Genomic DNA, 18,597 nt, shown 5'->3' on the forward strand with positions numbered 1-18,597 from the left:
AAATCGGCGCCCGGGAGCGGCGGATTTCGCCGTCCCGGGTGTTGGTTAGGGCATGATTTCGCGTCGTGTTTTCTTTTCTGAGAAAAAAGGGGCGGATTTCGACTACAGCGCCTTTCATGTGTGCTCCTCAACCCGATTCGGCCCCGGAGGTTGCTCGATGTTGTTGCGGTTCTTGTAAAATTGGGGGTTTGGAGGCCTCTAGATGGACTGGATCTGTCTGACCAAGGGGCATATGCGTTTGAAACGAACTGTCTTCCAGGGTTCTGTGCAAAAGAATCCGTGAACAAGGCTGATAATCTGTGCAATTTCATACTTGATGATGGTTCTGCTTACCCTGCAGGACGAGGCACGCCCAGCAGCAAGGTGTGAGATATGTGGGAGTGGAGAGAACCAGCACGTTATGTTCAGCTGCATCCAGTGCAACGGCTGTCAACATCGGTATATGCCCTTTTTCTTTACCCCTGTTTTGTTGAGCTTTCGTCTTGGTTCAGGTGTTGAGCACTCGGAAAGTGTACTGCTTGCCACTCTGCCAAAGTATGCATATTTTCCCTTTTTTTTCTGTAACCCTGTTTACTTTGTAGTACTTTGTACGTATGAAATGCTTGGATGGAATAAGAGAATTGCAGAGTGTTTGATATCAAACTAGGATGGATTTTGCAATAGAAAACTAATGCAGAGAGCCAAAGATATTGAATTAGACTCAAAGCATTCCTAGATGATCCAAAATTTATTATATCCTTCTTTTGCTCTGAGGAAATTGTGTCCAAGTGCACTACCCCCTCCTTCCACAATTATAAGATGTTCTAGCAGTTTCTGATTTGGATGTGTATAAACGCATTGTAGTGTCCTTGTTCACTCATTTCAGTCCATATTGAAATATCCAAAACATCTTATAATTGTGAACGGAGGAAGTATCTTTTACAGCTAGGAACTGAAGCTCATTCGACATGAAAATTCTATCTACCTCTCTGAAAGTTTTTCCTTTTTTTTTTCGTTTTGTAGTTATTGCCTGCTGGTGGTGGAGTTTGAAATGAGATATGACTGGTGTTGCTCTGAATGCAAAAAAAAGGCTAATGGGGACCCAAAACCTATTCAAGGTAAATATAACGATTACAAATATCAGCAATTGTTTCATCCTATTACTAAGTTCTTTCATCAATCTCATTCTTTGAATCATGTAACTAAGTACATTTCCTCCCTAATCATGGTGCAGGTGAAAAAACAGAGTTTCAAAGGCCTGAGAAGAGTCACAGAAATGTGGCCCATCAAATTGGTGTTAAAACACCACAGATATATGAAAATTCTAAAGTGAAGTTCATTCGCTGTGAAGAGGAGGCACTGTTGAGTAGAGAGAGGCCAGCAGTTCATTATATGCGAAGATTTGTCGCGCGACGTAGTCAGGTTAAGCCTGCATCTCCACCAAATCTGAAGTGCTCATCCCCCAGTAGACAGGTTCATCCTGCATCTCCTCCACGTATGAAATGCATATCACCCAGTAGACAGGTCCATCCTGCATCTCCAACTATGAAATGCATATCACCCAGTAGACAGGTTCATCCTGCATCTCCCTCAAGCATGAAACCTTCGTCCAGTATGAAGAGCATACTTCCCAGTAGACAGGGTCGCCCTCCATCTCCTCAAAGTATGAAACAGTCGTGCAGTATGAAGTGTGTATCTCCCAGTAGGAGTGATGGTCAAGCAGTTTCCTTGAAGCGATGCGCTGTTGCAAGTCAAAACCCGATAAAAGCTGATGATACGAAGAAGAGACAGAAAGTGCAGTCAGGTATTTTCACGCATCTAGTGCCATATCTTTCCTTGTTTAGAACAGCTAGCTGTTGCTTCTGCCTAAAAGTTACAGTTCATGAAGACATTATTTTTGAAAAAACAGGTGCGACGATTCCTACGATTCCACATAATACAAAAGGAGAAGTTACAAGAATTGACCAGCAGCTTCAAGATCAGCCTAAAGAAGAGAAGGTAGCCAATGCAGATGGAGGAAAATGCAACTCCTGGATAGACGATCAACCTACTGGGAAAAGTGCACTCAATGCTTCAGGTGTAATTCGTGATCGCTTGATAGTTAATACTACACTTCTCGATAAAATTAATATTTCACAGAATGATTATTGTTGGCAAGCATTCAAAACCTATCATGTATATATTGTAATTCTTGATTTACACGAAATATATGTATTGATCTTACATCAGATAAAATTTGAGGATTTAAGAGGACTAATCAAATGGTTATGATGGTCTATTTTTGAATTGCTAACAGATTATATTCCATTTCCAAAGTGCTAACAGATGCTGATAGTGGATGTGGATCTGGAACAAAGAGTCTGCACAACAATATAGACATGCCAGTGATCATCAGCTCAAGTGCAGAGTATGCAAGACGCCCTCCACCAGAAGGACATTGCTGGAAGTGAGTATGCTCTCTTTGCGAATTTTTTCATCTCAAGAAGTATGGATCATTTCAACTTGTAATGGTCCATTCATGGTTGCTTAATAAAACAAATATGAGGAACTTAGAAATCCAGGGATATTAGAAGGTAAATCTGCTTCTACATGATTCCCATAGTGTTGTTGCTTCAACTTCTCCATCTGTTGTAGATGGTTTAGTATGGGAAAACACAAAATTTGCAGCTCCCGTTTTCATTGATCATTGCTCCAATGACCCGATGATACTGCACTCACTTCATAACTGCAGTGGATCTGCATCTCCCAGGGGTTTATCCATGGCTTTAGTTTTGATTAACCAGAAATTAGCTGATTTTCTACAAACAAAATTGCGCAAGTAGTATGGTGTGTTCGGATTCTTGGCTGGGGTATATTAGCTTCCTTAGTAACGATTGGTATTTGGCAAATTGGTAGACGGTAAAAAAATACTTGCTTTGCAGGCTAGGTAACTTTAATCATTCTGTTTTTTATTCTGATTGTTCGTGATTGATAAAATGGAGTAGGAGTTCCCTGGTTCCAACAGAAAAATATTCTAGATCAATTTCAGAACTGAATCCACTCGAACCTTCTGTGAATAAACATTCACCTTATGGAAAAAATATAAGATACTGTTCTAGCAATAGCCTAAGTGGATTCGATTATTCGGTCCTAGCAAAGTAAGATTAGCAAAAGGTGCAAGAGTGTGTCTGTTTCAGGAGGGAATTAATTCAAAATCTGACAGAATCAGATATTTGTCTATTGGATCTAAATAAAATAAATTAAGATATTTGTCTCTTGGACATTTTGGGTAGTCTAATACTCCCTCCTTTTCGCAATGAGATTCAGTTTTTGGGGAATCGCCATTTCAGGATTCAGGATGCCTGTGTACTGAGGAAACCAAGAGTGTTGTTAGTACAATAATTTATGCATGCATATCCACCTCGGAGTGACCACTTGATTCTTGATTGCATGAATTATGTCCCTGTGAACTCCTTACTCCATTATTATGCGACTGTGCCAAGTTGATAATTAAAATGAGGGTACATCTTAATATGCTACCCACAATGTTGGGTTTTCATAATTCAGCTTCGTAAGAAAAAGTGCTACTGGTTTCTATGATCAATATGGATTTCAGTTGTCTAAAGTTGTCCGTTTTCTAGCATCACACTTTAAATTTTGATATTCTGGTATATCTGATGTAATCAGTGACAACCTTTGTTATGCTCTGACATTCCTTCGCTTTTTAGGGGATGCTTTCTCCTCTCTGATGGAGAAAGTTCTAATCTTGGTGAATTTAAAGCATACATCCCATCTGTAGTATCATCCAGAGTTTGTGATATCGCCAAGAAGATGCCTAACAATATACAGTTGAAGATATCACCTCGAATGAATTACTGGCCAAAGACCTTTGACGAATTCTGTCCAGTTTATGATGACATTGCCTTGATATTTTTCCCTGCTGAACTTGACTGGTAGGTTTATGATGGTCTCAGTACAAAAAATGGCTTATGTGCTACTGCATATTTGACCTTGTTTATAGCATGCGATTCATATACTTATCGTGCCTTCTTTCCTTTTTATATTTGAAGTTATAACAAAAAGCATCCTCGTCGCTTGGAGGCGTACAGCAATTTTGTCATGAAGGCATATATTGATGACATCATGCTGTTGATATATTCCTCGGAAGTGCTTCCACCTGATTCTCAGTGTTAGTGCTCTTACTCTGTATTTGCCTATTTGGATATCTCTGAAAAAGAAAAGTACCCATAATATGTTCTTTCTGTTTGATGGGCCCATGTAATTTGTTTTTTGCTTATATGCCTGGGTATAAAAATCAAATGCAGTGACTGATTTTTAGTGGTGTGCTAATTTCATACCATGGTAACAGGGATAGACGGAGAGAATTACTTATGGGGAGTTTTTGTGAAGCCGAAGGCAAAGAGCAATCATGCGCGCTTAGGTTCAGTTGCTACATGACCTAGTGGTTTCTTTGGGCGTGAACTCATCAGTAAAAGGTACGAACAAACTGCAAATTATGGTGCTCATGAAAGATTCAGTTAATGTTGTTTTCACACGGTTTTGGCAGCTTTGTTGCTCTCTTTTCTGGTGTCTGCATTATTATTCACAGAACCTGCAATCCTCGTAGAATACTAGAATCTCTTATGTTCGCTTCATTTGTCCTTGTGGCCTAGTAGGCTTGCATGCTCTTAGAATTTAATCGCTGTTATCTTTGTAAGCTGGGTGAGCTTTTCCCCCCCAGGATTACATCAGTGAACCGCCGTGTATTATGAAAAAGAAAAGGAAAACAAATATAGCTATGTGTAGCAGTGAGCTCGTTTGATAATTCTCATTTTTCAGTTTGATTTGATTCCCTAACAACATAAAGAAGAATAGATATATCAGCTACTGAGGGGTTTGTGCTGGATATACCATATATCCAATTGGTTGTATGAATAATCGTGTGTGAAACTAGGGTTCTGAATGTGTTTAAACTTTGGACACGCGGCCATTGCTGTGATCGCTGAACGTGCAGTTCAGTTGTCCTATCGTCATGCGAATCATGCCAGATTCTGTTTAATCGTCAAATTAATCCTGTGCAGGGGCAGGCAGTCAATTCGAGGGACGGCTGAGGATGGACTCTCCATCATATGCCACAATGCTCGCATTATGGCACAGAGGCATCGGACTGGTTTAATCCACTCGAGCTCCTTGCTGAAGGAAGCTCGAATGAACCAGCATTGGTAGTTTGTATAGATTGTCATGTCAGTGTAATATGTTATTGCTGCTAAGGGGGGAAGTGTTACAACTCAGGAAGAAAACCTGTGAAGCTATTGACGTGCTGGAGATGGTACAAGTATTATGAGGGTTGTCAAATTAGGAAGAAATGCTCCTCCGATTAGGCTGTTCCCTGCTATGCCAATATGCAGCGAGCGAGTCAATTTCCCTATGCATTTCTCGCTACATTACGGGTTCCTGTCAGCCTTTTACAGCTTCTCAAGCAGTAGCAGATCACACTAGAGCCGCAACATGGAGTATCAGGGCATGTTTGATTTGCAGGATTTGAAAATGTAGGGTTGCATTGTCATTCCCATTTGAATCCTTCCAGATTTTGGTTTGCTTGATTGCGTCATAGAAAAATCAAAGGATTTTTTTTTCCAAGAGATTCCAGGGGATGCTAAAATTCATATGGAATGTACTATTTTTATGGGATTCGGTCAAGCGACTGACATAGGAAAGATTGGTAAGGAATTCAATCCCTCAAAATTCCTTTGAATCAAATCTGGCTTGGAGAGGTAAATTTTTCGCAAATTAGAGGGCATTTCTGAAATGGATGAGACGAGAAGCAAGGAACAAACTACCACGCGTTGACACTTGGTGCGCTAGGATTTGAGGACAGGCTGTTAATTGACACTTCCTACACTCTAAAAACATTCAGTTAATTACACCTAAACTTGAACCTTAGACATCAAGAATATGACATCGCTGAATATGAAGTTAGATATTGTTAGCCTATGAGACCACAGTGTGATGTTAGAGGTAATGTTCCGGATGACTTCGCTGCTGCTCACCTCAAGACATCAAAAACTTTGTTGCTCCCATATTTTCCGAAGAATGATCAGTAAGATAAGACTCTTGATGGATGGATTCCGACAGGCCAACAAGCATGTCCATGGACAGGTACAAGACTCCGTGGATGTACCGTACACGCAGGGTATGGTGCCCCGTGTGCAGCGTGATCAATCCACGGCCAAGAGTAAAGCTAGAAAGGGGGTCCGTTGTTGGAATTGTGCAGTCGACACGCACGTAGCGAAGGATTGCAAGGTGCTAGTGTTATATTTGCGACAAAATTGCTCATCCAATGTTGCGATGCCCGGTTCTTAAACTCCCTAAGAGCATCTAGCGTGTTTGGCAAATCCGACCCCTCAAACACCCACGAACGTGCCCGGGCGCGTCCACGACACTGGCCGGTCAAGCCTCAAATTTCACTTCTCACGACCGGACACCTCAATTAGCATACCTCAAATCCATACAAACTCATGCAACTACGTTACACATCGTCCAACTACTACATTTACAACATGACATCAGACTACCAAAATTTGGCATGTTTGGTTATGATGGAGAAGATCATCCCCGGCTGCCCTTGCCCTTCCCAGCGCTATTGTCGTCCTTCTTGCGGAAATACCGGTCGAAGACGCAGTAGGTATCGAGCCAGATCTGCTCGTCGCCGGAGTTGTCCTCCTTCTCCTCCTTTGGTGGCAGTTCGGTCATGGACCGCCCGATTTTGCTCTCGGGTGAGGGCACGCGCGTTCCTCCGCTGCCGCTTCTTCATAATGCGGGCGCGGATGGATCCCTCCTCTGCGGCCGCCCGCGTCGCTAAATCAGCCGCCTCCGCCTCCGCTGCCGCCATGTCGGCAACGAGACGGGCCTCGGCGGCCCTTATCCTGTCCTTCCCACGGTGGGCACACCGGTCCCGGTGGTACTCATAGCCCACTCGACAGGCGATGGGGAAGGAGAGATTTTACGGCTACCGGGACCGTGATGGTCTAGCCCCAGAGGATCTGAGGGCCCGTTGAGTCGATGCTATGGTGTTGCGCCGGATAGATCCTGCCATCGGCCAGGCGATGTCCTCCCGGGAGCGGCGAAGTGCAATCCGAACGGCCATTGCGTCCTCCATCCCGCACAGATGACACCCCAGCCGACGGATCCGGACTGGTCGGAGTCAGATCCGCTGCCCGCCATGCCGGAGACGGCCGGAGATTGCCAGAGGTGAGCTTGGGTGGCGGAGGGGAGTGGTTAGGGTTTGGTCCGACGAGCGAATGAGGAGGAATATATGTGGGGTCGAGTGGGCCAGCGTGGGCCGGGTCCGTCATGGCGGACGAGCCCGGACGCCCCCTTGTACATCCCATATTTGGACCGGATATGAGGGGTGTCAGTCAGCCACGACGTTTGAGGTGCCCGTCTGGGTCGATTTTCATGACCGGTCAGTGATTGGATCATCCGCCCGGGCGTATTGGGTGGCTTGGGGGCGTCCGGCTGTAGATGCTCTAAGCCCAATGCTTTTATTTCAAGAGTAGGTGCATAAGAGACTTATTTTGCTCAGCTTCCCGATTGCATTGTGAAGGATCATTTGGCACTGACACAGACTCCTATTGCTCGTGTTCAGGTCAACGGTTTGATGGTTCCGGCTGGTATCATTGAGAGTCAGATAGCCAGGAGATGCCTGGTTCAGAACCAATGGAAGTGGGAGGTTATACAACATGGGCCAGATACCTACCTGGTTAGCTTTCCCTTCTTTGAGGATTTGGTTAGGCTGACGGTATTCAGATGAATGTGCCATCGGTTAATGCTCAAATGTCTCAGGAAATCCCACATAAGTTGGAACTTAAGCAGCTTTGGCTTCATGTTGAGGGTGTTCCCCGTATAGTTCGTCATTTTTGGGGTTTGTGGGCAGTGGTACTCTTTTGGGGCCAACTCCAAGTCAGAGCGTGGCTTTGGAATTCTCTTGGGTAAAGTGTTGACCTTGGTCGCTTGGACGGCAGTCTCATCGACTCAACTGGTTCGAGGCCTGAGAGCCAGAATGGAAGTCGGAACGGTGGCTCCGGAAACCTTGGTCGCTTGGGCGGCAGTGTTATCAACTCAACTGGTTCGTGGCCTCGGGGCTGGAATGGACGTTAAACTCATCAACTTGAGACGTTGTGGGGTTGTCCATATTCTGGTGGCCATGACGAACACTCAGATTTTGCCAGAGGAGACAGACGAGGTTGGGCATTTCATTTCTACGGACGTGGTGGTTAAGCTCAAGGTCTATGGACCCACGTTTATCAGGGAACCGACATACTATGCACCGGATCCATATTTTTTTCCCATTTATTTGGAAACGCAAGGGCGACGATGCTGTTGATGATAGCAATGGAAAGGAGAAGGAAAACAAGATGGATACCTCGGAGCTGACGGGAAATACCTCCATCCAACCGACATCCAGTTCCGCCCCACCTAATTGACGTCCATATGACACATGTGCATTGACATGGGCTTGCAAGTGTTGTCTCTCCACATGTATAGGGAATTGGCTCCGTGGTCTTAGCGGTGACCCCTTTTAACTCTAATCCACATAGTCCAAGGGGTCTTGAGTTAGCTGCCGATCTCCATGCCAACTCCAAGTCAGAGTGGTGGCTCCGGAATTCTCTTGGGTAAAGTGTTGACCTTGGTCGCTTGGGCGGCAGTGTCATCGACTCAACTGGTTCGAGGCCTCAGAGCCAGAATGGAAGTCGGAACGATGGCTTCGGAATTCTTCCGTGTGTAGTGACCTTGGTCGCTTGGGCGGCAGTGTCATCAACTCAACTGGTTCGTGGCCTCGGGGCCGGAATGGAAGTCCGAGCAGCGGCTCCGGAATTCTCCTGTGTGCAGTGTTGACCTTGGTCGCTTGGCCGGCAGTGTCATTAACTCGACTGGTTCATGGCCTCATAGCCGGAATGGAAGTTGGAGCATCGGCTCTAGAATTCTCCTATGTGTAGTGTTGACCTTGGTCGCTTGGGCGGCAGTGTCGAATCGACCGGTTCGCGGCCTTGGGGCCGCAGTGGAAGTCGGAGCAGCAGCTCCGGAATTCTTATGTGTGTAGTGTTGACATTGGTCGCTTGGGCAGTAGTGTCATCGACTAGTTTGGTGTGCGGCCTTGGGGTTGGTGTGGAAGTCAGAGTATTAGCTCCGGAGTCCTCTAGTGTTGTGGGGTGTCGTCTCCGGCCACTTGGGAGGCAGAGTCTTCGGCTCGCCGGGTGCGTGGCCTCGGGGCTGGCGTGTGCATGTCTTGCAAACGTATCGGTTTCTGGTCAGTTTTCCTTATTAACTGGTCGATTCTCTTCTTCTTAATGAAAAGGCAGAGCTCTTGCTGCTTCCTCAAAAAAAAAAAATGGCTTTCTTTTGCACATTACACCTCGTGTTGAGTCAGTCTATGTAAAAGGGCACCCAAAGATCTTCACTTTATTTGGAACCCAAGAATCCCAAATGGTGTTGAGGTGAGGGTCTGACGGATGCATGGAAAGAGTAGCATGGGACCCTTTGGTAGCAAAGGATGCATTTAGTAGTCACCGATCGTCCAAGGACAAGGAGAGGGCAAAACCCCGCAACAGAGAATTCAGAGCAACAAGTTCTTGCGAAGCGGTCAGGCTAGCCAATTACATAGGGCATGCTCGACCCTATCCTGTATGATATTTTATACCATGGCATTTGGTTGTGTCTGGTCGAAAAGAGCTAGGAAAGCTATGGGAAGAGGTTCTGGCATTAGCCATCGATCAAGACAAAAGATGGTGCACAATCCATCAGCAACCGTGCATTGATCAAACTATCTAGGTGCTCGTGGATTGTTTTGGCTAAGAAGGAACTGTTATGGCCTAACCCAATGTGGAGTGGAGAATGGTGTATCACCCAATCTTTTCAAGGCAAACTTGTATAGTGGAGGAAATTGAAAGCAAAATTTCAATAGTAGTAGACAAACTTTTTGGGCACGAATATTCTTAACTCTGTGACCACCAGGTTCTCTAGGGAAGTGCAAACTTTATACCGAGCCACCAACATTTTGACCATGAGCACACTTCATCATTTGAGCAAAAAAAAAAACTCATTTTCCATAGCAGTTATACCTGCACGGGGAGAGTGAAGCAAAGCATAAAGTACATAGAGCGGGTATCTAGGACAACCAATAGTAAAATAAATTACCCCGCAAGACATGCGTAGGGCACACCAGCCTGTGACGTAGATGCCGCACCGGTCTACAATACATTGGAAAAGCAGAGGGTGGTAGTTTATATGGGGAGATAGAAAGGAAGACCTAGGTAGATCGGAGGAAGGAAGAAATAGTGGTTGCAAGATCGAATGCCATAATAGGTGCATCGGTGGGATCAACAATTGAGGGGTATGAATCTCATTTTGGGGAAATTAATTTCAAGGTCAGTAGCGTCGGTGAAATGGTCAAGAGTTAGCTTGAGATTCTTAGCATGTGGAGTGGCTTTAATGACGATCAAGTTGTCGTTGGCGTATTGAAGGACCAGGCAATGCAGATCATATTGATGGGGTGAACAAGTAGGCCATCAGCAATGGCTTTGAAGAGAAGTTGTTGAAGGATGTATGCTATTATGAAAACAAAGGGGGTAGAGATTGCCTTGTCTAATTCCTCTTTTGCATTTGATCCATGGGCCAGGGTTCCATTGAGCAGTACAAATGTTGCGCCAGAGTGGAGAACGTGTTCAATCCAAGCACACAACTGCGGAGGAAAGCCTCTAGTGCACAAGGTTAGAAGCAGCAAAGGCAAGAGATCAAGTTAAAAGCTTTCGTGAAATCTAGCTTGACAATTATATAAGGAGATTTTGTTCTTGTGTTGCAATAAAGGTATCAACAACATAGAGGAAATTTTCCAATATTGTTCTTCCCGAAAGGATACCGGTTTGGTTTGCATGCATGAGGAGGGAAACCAGTGGTTTTCGCATGTTCATTCAGAGTTTTGAAACACCCTTGATAGGGCGGTTCTAGAGTTGAAGAGACTGAAGGGACACAAGCAAGTGAGTGTCATTGCTTTCTTGTAGGAGGAGGATCAAAACTCTATTAAGGTGGGATTTACAGATAGTTTCGTGAGTTTTAAGGGGTAAGGGAAGGCGGCACCAGGTTTTAAGTTGTGATCAAGTTCTTCCAAGAGCAACAACCAATGACAACACATGATTTCAAAGTAGGTAGGTCGTGTCCCATGGTTTTTGGAGAACAAGAAGGTAGCTTGGCCAGAAGGACCATATGTTCTCAAACCAGAAAAGTGCGCCATGAGGATTCAAAATTTTAACAGTAATTAGTAGTGGCACCTGGCTGGAAACAAGTTGAGTCAGCACACGATGGCTGAATTTGGAAACAACGGATCCCAGGCAACGTTAGTGCAAATGATCAATTTTTAGGACCCTATTAGCTGACGAACGTTTGCTAGGGGGTGGAAATTGTGAATGTTTTTCATGAGAAGTTTAGTTGTAGGGGCGTGGTGACGAAGTCGTTTCACGTGAATCTCGTGTAGCCTATATGAGATGGTAACAAGGACATGAGGTTTTACCTAGGTTCGGGCTCTCTCTCAAAGAGATAACACCCTATGTCATGCTTGTGTTTGTATTTGTTTGGGTTGGAGTAGAAAGTACAGGTTGATCTACCACGAGATTGTTCTATGTTGAGATGTTGAATCCTCCATTGACTAGCCCAACCCTGGTTTATATAAGTTACCAGAGGCCTAGGATAATAGGAGTCCTACTCGGCTACGTCGGTGGAGAGGAGTCCTTGTCTTGAATGACAAGGCTTCTGGAATCTTCCTTGTATGTGTCATGGGCCGCCCAAAGTGGCCCCGGATGGAACCAACCTAGGGGTCCTCAGCCTGGCCCACCAGACTGGGAGTCAACATGGTGAGAGGCCCCTAGCTGGGATACTGTCAGTAGCCCCTTGAAACACGTCTTCAAGCTGGTAGCACCTCAGCTTATCTAAGTTGCTCGTCGTCTTCGGTCGCCGCTCTTGAAACTAGTTCAATGAGAACCTTCCCCAATCAATGTCTTGTTTTAGCCAGCTTTGATGTCTGACTACATCCAAGGTGACGTAGACCACCTCGGTCTTGAAAATGTTATAGGAGTTTAGCCGAGATGCATGCAGAAAAAAAATCTCCTATGCAGCCAGCTACTCACAACAGGCCTCCATGTCGGACTGCTTCCGAAGTGGCACACGCCACCTGTTCTTGAGTTTGTCAATGTAGATGGATGACCTCCGTGGAATTTTTTCTTCCGCCAAGACGGTTTTCGCGAGTCAATTTTTCGTGGAATTTTTTCTGATTGGTGCAATTTATTCTCTGCCAAGATATATAGCCAATATCCCTCAAGACATGTGTCGGCTCAAAATCCAGTATGCACCTAAAAAGGATAAAACCGCTAATCCCAGTAGCCCTCGAGACCCAGGTCGATTTGCCAAATCGTCCCGGGGATCGAATTATCGTTTTGTAGCATATTTTTAGGGGAAAACATGGTGTGCAATAGCCCCCGAGACTCAGGTCGAGCGCGAGCGGCCGACCTGAGGATCGAAACTCCTCAAAAACCTTATAGCACTTTGAAATTCCTGCATTGAATTGTCAATGTAGTAGCCCCCCGAGACTCGGGTATGGAAACTTGGCCAACCCGAGGATCGCATCTCCACGGGAGCTAGCTCCAACCGATAACCGACGTTTACGCTTCATCATCACCGAGTTGTAGCTCGATAGAGTAGATGCCAAACTGCGGGTCAGAAAAAATTCTTTCCCAAGAAAAATTACAATGCACTACAGCTCGACCAAGAAGATGTGATGCCTCTTGGAAAAAAATGATATTATAAAAAATTCTTTCCCAAGCAGAATTACAATGCACTACAGCTCGACCAAGAAGATGTGATGCCTCTTGGAAAAAAATGATACAATAGGTTAGAAGTGTCAGGAGCTCGAAAAAACCAAAAAACTTACGTAAAAACTTTACATTTGAATTAAGTCAAGTTTTTTAGTGCCAATTGAGTTGGTCTTATAATTTAGTTTGTGCTTCCATCGTGCTTTGATATGATACTTTGCTTCGAGCGGACCAGCCTTCGGCTTCAACCTCCTTGCCCCGAAGGCACATGCGGAGTGCTTCTCATGCCTTTTTAGGAAAATTAAAATAGGCAAACTAAATTCAAGTGGCACAAAGAGAAGCCAGGCTATTGACCGAGTACTCGAGCCGAAAAAACAAAGTAGTAGAAAAAGTCTTCAGGATGACTTAGGAAGAAAACACTTAGATTAAAAACGGCAAATATTAAATTAAGAGCCCCCAAGTCTGGCGGGGCTTGGGTAAAGAAAGTGATTTAGAAGGATAAAAATGAACAGCATTTTTATTCTACACAACTATAATGCCTGGTCGAAACAAACAACAACAAAAACAACAACAACATAGCCTTTAGTGCCAAACAAGTCAGGGTAGGCTAGAGGTGAAACCCATACACAACTATAATGCATGGTCGAAGCAAACAAAAATTGAAGATTGAAAAATTTAAGCATGAAAGAGACTTAGCTGATTTATGCTCCTAGTGTTGATGACGCTGTCTGGGATTGCGGTGCACGACATACAATCCCCCAAAGATGGTCCGATGTGACGGAGCGAGGTACTCAGCTCACCGGAGTGTTGACATAGCACGGTCGATGTGGTGATGCGAAGCCCCCGATCTAGCTGTGTGACGAGGTAGGTCGGCAGATTGACGCCGGAGTCCCCGAAGCAGGTCGATGAAGCGATGGCAAAGCCCCCAGACCAGACGAGGTGGTAGGGCAAGTCGGTAAGGGGATGCACAACCCCCACATTAGTGAACGTGATGGAGCAGGTCGGCATGGTGCACGCCGGCTTGATGAAGTGACGACACTACAATGCACACGCGGGTCGGAATTCATGATGCAGTCGATGTCGGCTTATGTCAGCACGACGATGTCGGCGCGCCCGGCCTGCGCAATTCGTGGGGAGATGATGTGCTCTTTTGGCGATGCCGAACTCCTGGTCGGCTAATCAAGGCGACGATGCGCAGATGCTAGTGAAGGTCGGCATCCGCGGAGCAAACGAGGTTGGACCGGTGTGATGGTGAAGAGCACCTCGGAAAAGGCTCAAAATTTGCAGGCATGTATTTAAAAACAAAACACAATACCCAAAAAAACATTTCCTCCAAAAAAGACTTCCGATAGCCCGTTCATGAAAAAAGATGAACTAGGTGGAAATTGTTCTCGCGCAGAAAACAAATTCGATAATTGATGCACTCCTTGCCCCCCCCCCCACACCCCCCTCCCCCGATTTTGCGCCATCGGATCGACCTCAAATTTTGTGGGGTACATGATCTGGACGATTGAATCTTCCAAATGATATCGGATTTTGCTGCTGGACCCATTCTTCCGAACTTGCTCGAATTTCCATCCAGATCCTGCAGGGCCTCAATATATCGGCGATTGATGGAGATTCCGCAGCTGGATCGCAATGAAATTTTACAGGGTTGTTGTAGACCGAAGTCCACATAGTCCCACCAAAGGAATCATCAAAAGGAGGGTCAAGGAGACGGGGATGGCGAAAACTTTGTCGTCCAGAATATTCTACACGGTCGCGCGAGGGCAAAGTTGACGTGAGCCCCCGAGCTCCATGGACTAATGTTTCCATGATCTCGGTTGAGGTCGAAGTTGATGTCAAAGATACCCATCAATCTCTGACAGATCTGGAATAATACGTAGTCCTCGACCTGGCCGAGGTGACCTATTGAGTTGGCAACGAACGTGGTCACACCGAAGATGAACACTTGACAAGGCACAAAGATTGTGATGGCCACGATTTCCTTGTTTGATCTTGATCCCCGTCAGATCATTATGATTACGATGGGACACCAATGACAGAGTCAATTCGGACGAATCTCGGATAAAGGGGTCCCGAGCTAGTAGCCTAGACGCAATGGTAACAAGGACACAAGGTTTTACCAAGGTTTTGGCTCTCTAGTAGAGATAACACCATATGTCTTGCTTGTGTTTGTATTGATTTGGGATGGAGTACAAAGTACATGTTGATCTACCATGAGATTGTTCTACGTTGAGATGTCTAATCCTCTATTAGCTAGCCCAACCCCAGTTTATATAAATTACCGAAGACATAGGATAACATGAGTTCTAGTTAGCTACGTAGGTGAAGAGGAGTCCTTATCTTGAATGACAAGGCATCTGGAATCTTCCTTGTATGCGTCATGGGCCATCCAAAGTGGCCTTGGATGGAACCGACCTCGGGGTCCTCAGCCCGGCCCACTAAACTAGCAGTCGTCATGGTGAGAGGCCCCCTAATCGATACACCGTCAGCTGGAAATTTCTTCAGACTGGCATGGCAATTTTGCGGTAAAGAAGGCAGTTTTTTAAAAACTACCATCATCTGATGTCGATCAAACGCTTGCGTGTGCATTCACTGGGAGATCCTTCCTAGCTAACATTTGCCTGTTAGCATTACTGACTTTTAAGTGTTTGATTTCTTTTAACGAACAAGGTGTATTTCTGACCCACAAGTGCTAACTCAAGAAGGGCCAAATTGTCCATGCACCCACTTAGCTTAGAAGCACCCATGATAATCCATGGTGCATTTGTCGAATGTGAGAAGGACGCAATCTCATCAGGAAAGGATGCTTTGGGGCATGGTAAGTGGGTGTGTACACATTCGTGGAATGCAACAGCGAAAACAATTTGTAATTTGGACACGCGGTCCATGAAATATTTCATTTTGAGAAAATGGATCTAGAAAAAAGAAGGGATAATGATTTTCATGCCCTTAGTTGGATGCCACCCGACTAATTTGCCCCTAGGATCAAACAAACATTGGCCTTACCCAAGCCACTTTGCTTCTCTTATGTTTTTGCTCTTTCGACACGTTTCGTCTGGTCAAAGGCTTTGTCTGTAAACGTTTACATTTATTTAGACAAGTTTACCCCTACCTTTTGCCCATCATTTGAAAAAAAAATCACTTACTCATGGGACCTACCCAAATAAAAAAGGAAGAGACCCTCTCTCTGTCTTCTATGTGGGATCCATGGGCTTGTCTAAACCTCTAGCTCACAACGTTGTGCCCAACTAATAGTCCGTGGCTGCAAATCTCCATGACATCGCCCTGCAGGACAACTCCACAAAGGGAGGGAGGTGCACGACATGGAGAGTGGTGGACCTCAGGCGAAGGCACAGTACTCGGCCTAGCGCGACGACATTCCAAGTCAACGAGGAGCAGCGACGCAATCATGGCCTCTGGCGTGTGACGTGCTACACAACGGCGCCCTTCGGCATGACTGACCACGACTACACAGGCACGCGTGACATGGCGTCAACCTCTAGACATGGCTACTTGCAGGACACGCGCGGTGCGCATCCCCATGGCGAGACCGCAACAACCGACGATGTGGCTCTACCTGGCCAATGTCCACCCCTCGCCACAAGAGCTTGTCTACCAGCGCTGCCATGCCACGATGAGCTCCTTTGCCAAAGGAATTGCCCACAGTCGCCCCAAAATCGAGCGCATCAAACTAGTTTTCGCCGACTCCGATCCTGTCATAGCCGTGCTCTGATACCATCTTTTCGACGATCCCTCCTCCTCCAATATGATCTCTGGACGATGTGTTGAGGTGCTTAAGCCGCCAACATCCTCCCCTTCGTAGCTTGTGGCCCACGTCCTAGATCAACTGCCGTCACGCCCATCCACCCTTTCCATTAGCACTAGTGCAGAACCGGCCTTTAGTGCCGGTTCGTAACGGGCTTTAGTGCCGGTTCGCCAACCGGCACTAAAGAGTGGGGACTAAAGGTCTCCGGCCTTTAGTACCGGTTCGTCACGAACCGGCGCTAAAGTGCCACCACGTGGCACGAGCCAGACCCGTTTGCGTGGAGGGCATTAGTACCGGTTGGTAACACCAACCGATACTAAATGTTTGGGTGTTTTTTTTTAATTTTTCTTTAATTTTGTGTTTTCAATTTAATTTAGTGACTGTTTTACATTATAATGAGTTGTTAAATCATTAGGTGAAAGTACCACGGATTAGTTTCGACTGGATGCATTATTGGGTATCTCTATATATAGCTAGCTAGCTAGAGTATATGCCATATCCATATTATACTTGATCAACTATATAATATATACGGATATGTCATATATTTGATCACTTAGCTAGGTAGGATTCATCCAGCTGAAACTAATCTGTGGTTTCTTTCATTAAATGATATAATAATTAACTAGCTATCTAATCACCACCAGCACTACTAGCTTAAAGAAGAAACATTCACTTGTACCAGAAGCAAAAATATTATCGATCGAGTTCAACATGATTGTCATGATATTATAAGCGTTTATATATATATAACACCACAAAAGCAAATCACTTAAGTTCAGAACGAAGAACACGGACATGAAAGGACAAGTACTAATTAAGAGCAGCATGAAAAACTAGCTAAATCACTCCTACTAGCTACTCTTTCTCTGGTAAAATAGCATAGAACATGTATAGCTCTCCTGATTGATCATACTGGAGCATGCCGATGAACCTGTCTCCTAATCGTGGCTGCGCTTCTCATTGCTGCCCCCTAGTACTTCTCTGCGATCATTAACAATTTTCCTCCAATCTTTCACTATTAAGCATTCATCGCTTCTAGAAATCCTGAATGCATTCATGTGTAATGCAGGATATCTTGGTCGTAAGCTAACAATTGACATCTGACCTTTAGTCTCGATCCCCTGAGGCACAACTGTCATTGGGAGTCCCTGTTGAAGAACATTGTATAGTACTTAATTAATATACTTAGCAATGAAAGTTTAGCAAAAAAATTATGTATGCAAAATATGCACTGAGGACAAATAGTAAATATCTTACCATCATTCCTAAATAGATGTGACCGTAGTTCAATACCATCACTATTGGTCGCAGGTTTTGAGTACTAACATTTCTAAGTGCAGGAAGAAAATTTGTCTTGATAGTATGAAGATCCTCAAGCCATAAAACATAATGACTTATCTCCTCGCAGTTTAGTTCAGCTTCGGGACAGTAGTAGGTCCTGTCTACCAAGCGCCGGACATGTTTGGTTGAATGGAGATAAGCTGTCAATAGAAATTAGTTGTCAGTTATTTTTGAATAGATTAGCCCCATTTTCTACTAGTGTAGATGTGCTCCTCCTGCCGACCACCGACGCGGCCGGTGCAACCACAACATGGCCACGTCCCGGCAAGGACGCAATCCCCTCCCTCCTCTCCAACGCATCCCATGTCGGTACTATTACATTTTTCACGTATAAGGATTGCTTTCTAGCACATGTTACCACAATTAATTTTCCAAAATTTTCTAGATTCAACCGGATCTAGTCAGACACCTCATCATAGACCAAATATCTGCTAGCCAAAAAATAATTATATTACTTTTAATGGATTCTATTAATTTCTTATAATGTTAGCGGTTTTGATTTCTTAAATTTTCTAGTTCGACCATGGTAAAAAGAATCTCAAGTATTTAAGGGAGATACACTGTCATATCGTATCGGTGGTACTTCCGTGGCATGAGAAGAAAATGCTCAGCTTAAGTTCGGTCTTTCGGGTCTCTGGCCCTTTTAGGCATATGTGGCTGAAG

At 44.9% G+C, this 18,597-nt stretch overlaps 1 protein-coding gene across 2 annotated transcripts; it reads left to right on the top strand.

The window, feature by feature from the left end:
* Positions 1–345: 345 nt before the first annotated feature.
* LOC119312610 lies at positions 346–5,528 on the top strand. 2 transcript variants are annotated; one of them, XM_037588342.1, is made up of 9 exons: positions 346–438; positions 1,003–1,097; positions 1,214–1,783; positions 1,889–2,056; positions 2,296–2,425; positions 3,687–3,911; positions 4,029–4,147; positions 4,328–4,454; positions 5,040–5,528. In XM_037588342.1, exons 1-8 carry the CDS (start codon positions 401–403, stop codon positions 4,414–4,416), a joined length of 1,434 nt encoding a protein of 477 aa, XP_037444239.1. In that variant the 5' UTR covers positions 346–400; the 3' UTR covers positions 4,417–4,454; positions 5,040–5,528. The 2 variants fall into 2 exon arrangements, with proteins under 2 accessions (XP_037444239.1, XP_037444240.1); XM_037588343.1 differs by having other exon boundaries at positions 2,305–2,425.
* Positions 5,529–18,597: the final 13,069 nt, after the last annotated feature.

The sequence above is a fragment of the Triticum dicoccoides genome, chromosome 5B, assembly GCF_002162155.2.
Source record: "Triticum dicoccoides isolate Atlit2015 ecotype Zavitan chromosome 5B, WEW_v2.0, whole genome shotgun sequence".
Taxonomy (NCBI): domain Eukaryota; kingdom Viridiplantae; phylum Streptophyta; class Magnoliopsida; order Poales; family Poaceae; genus Triticum; species Triticum dicoccoides.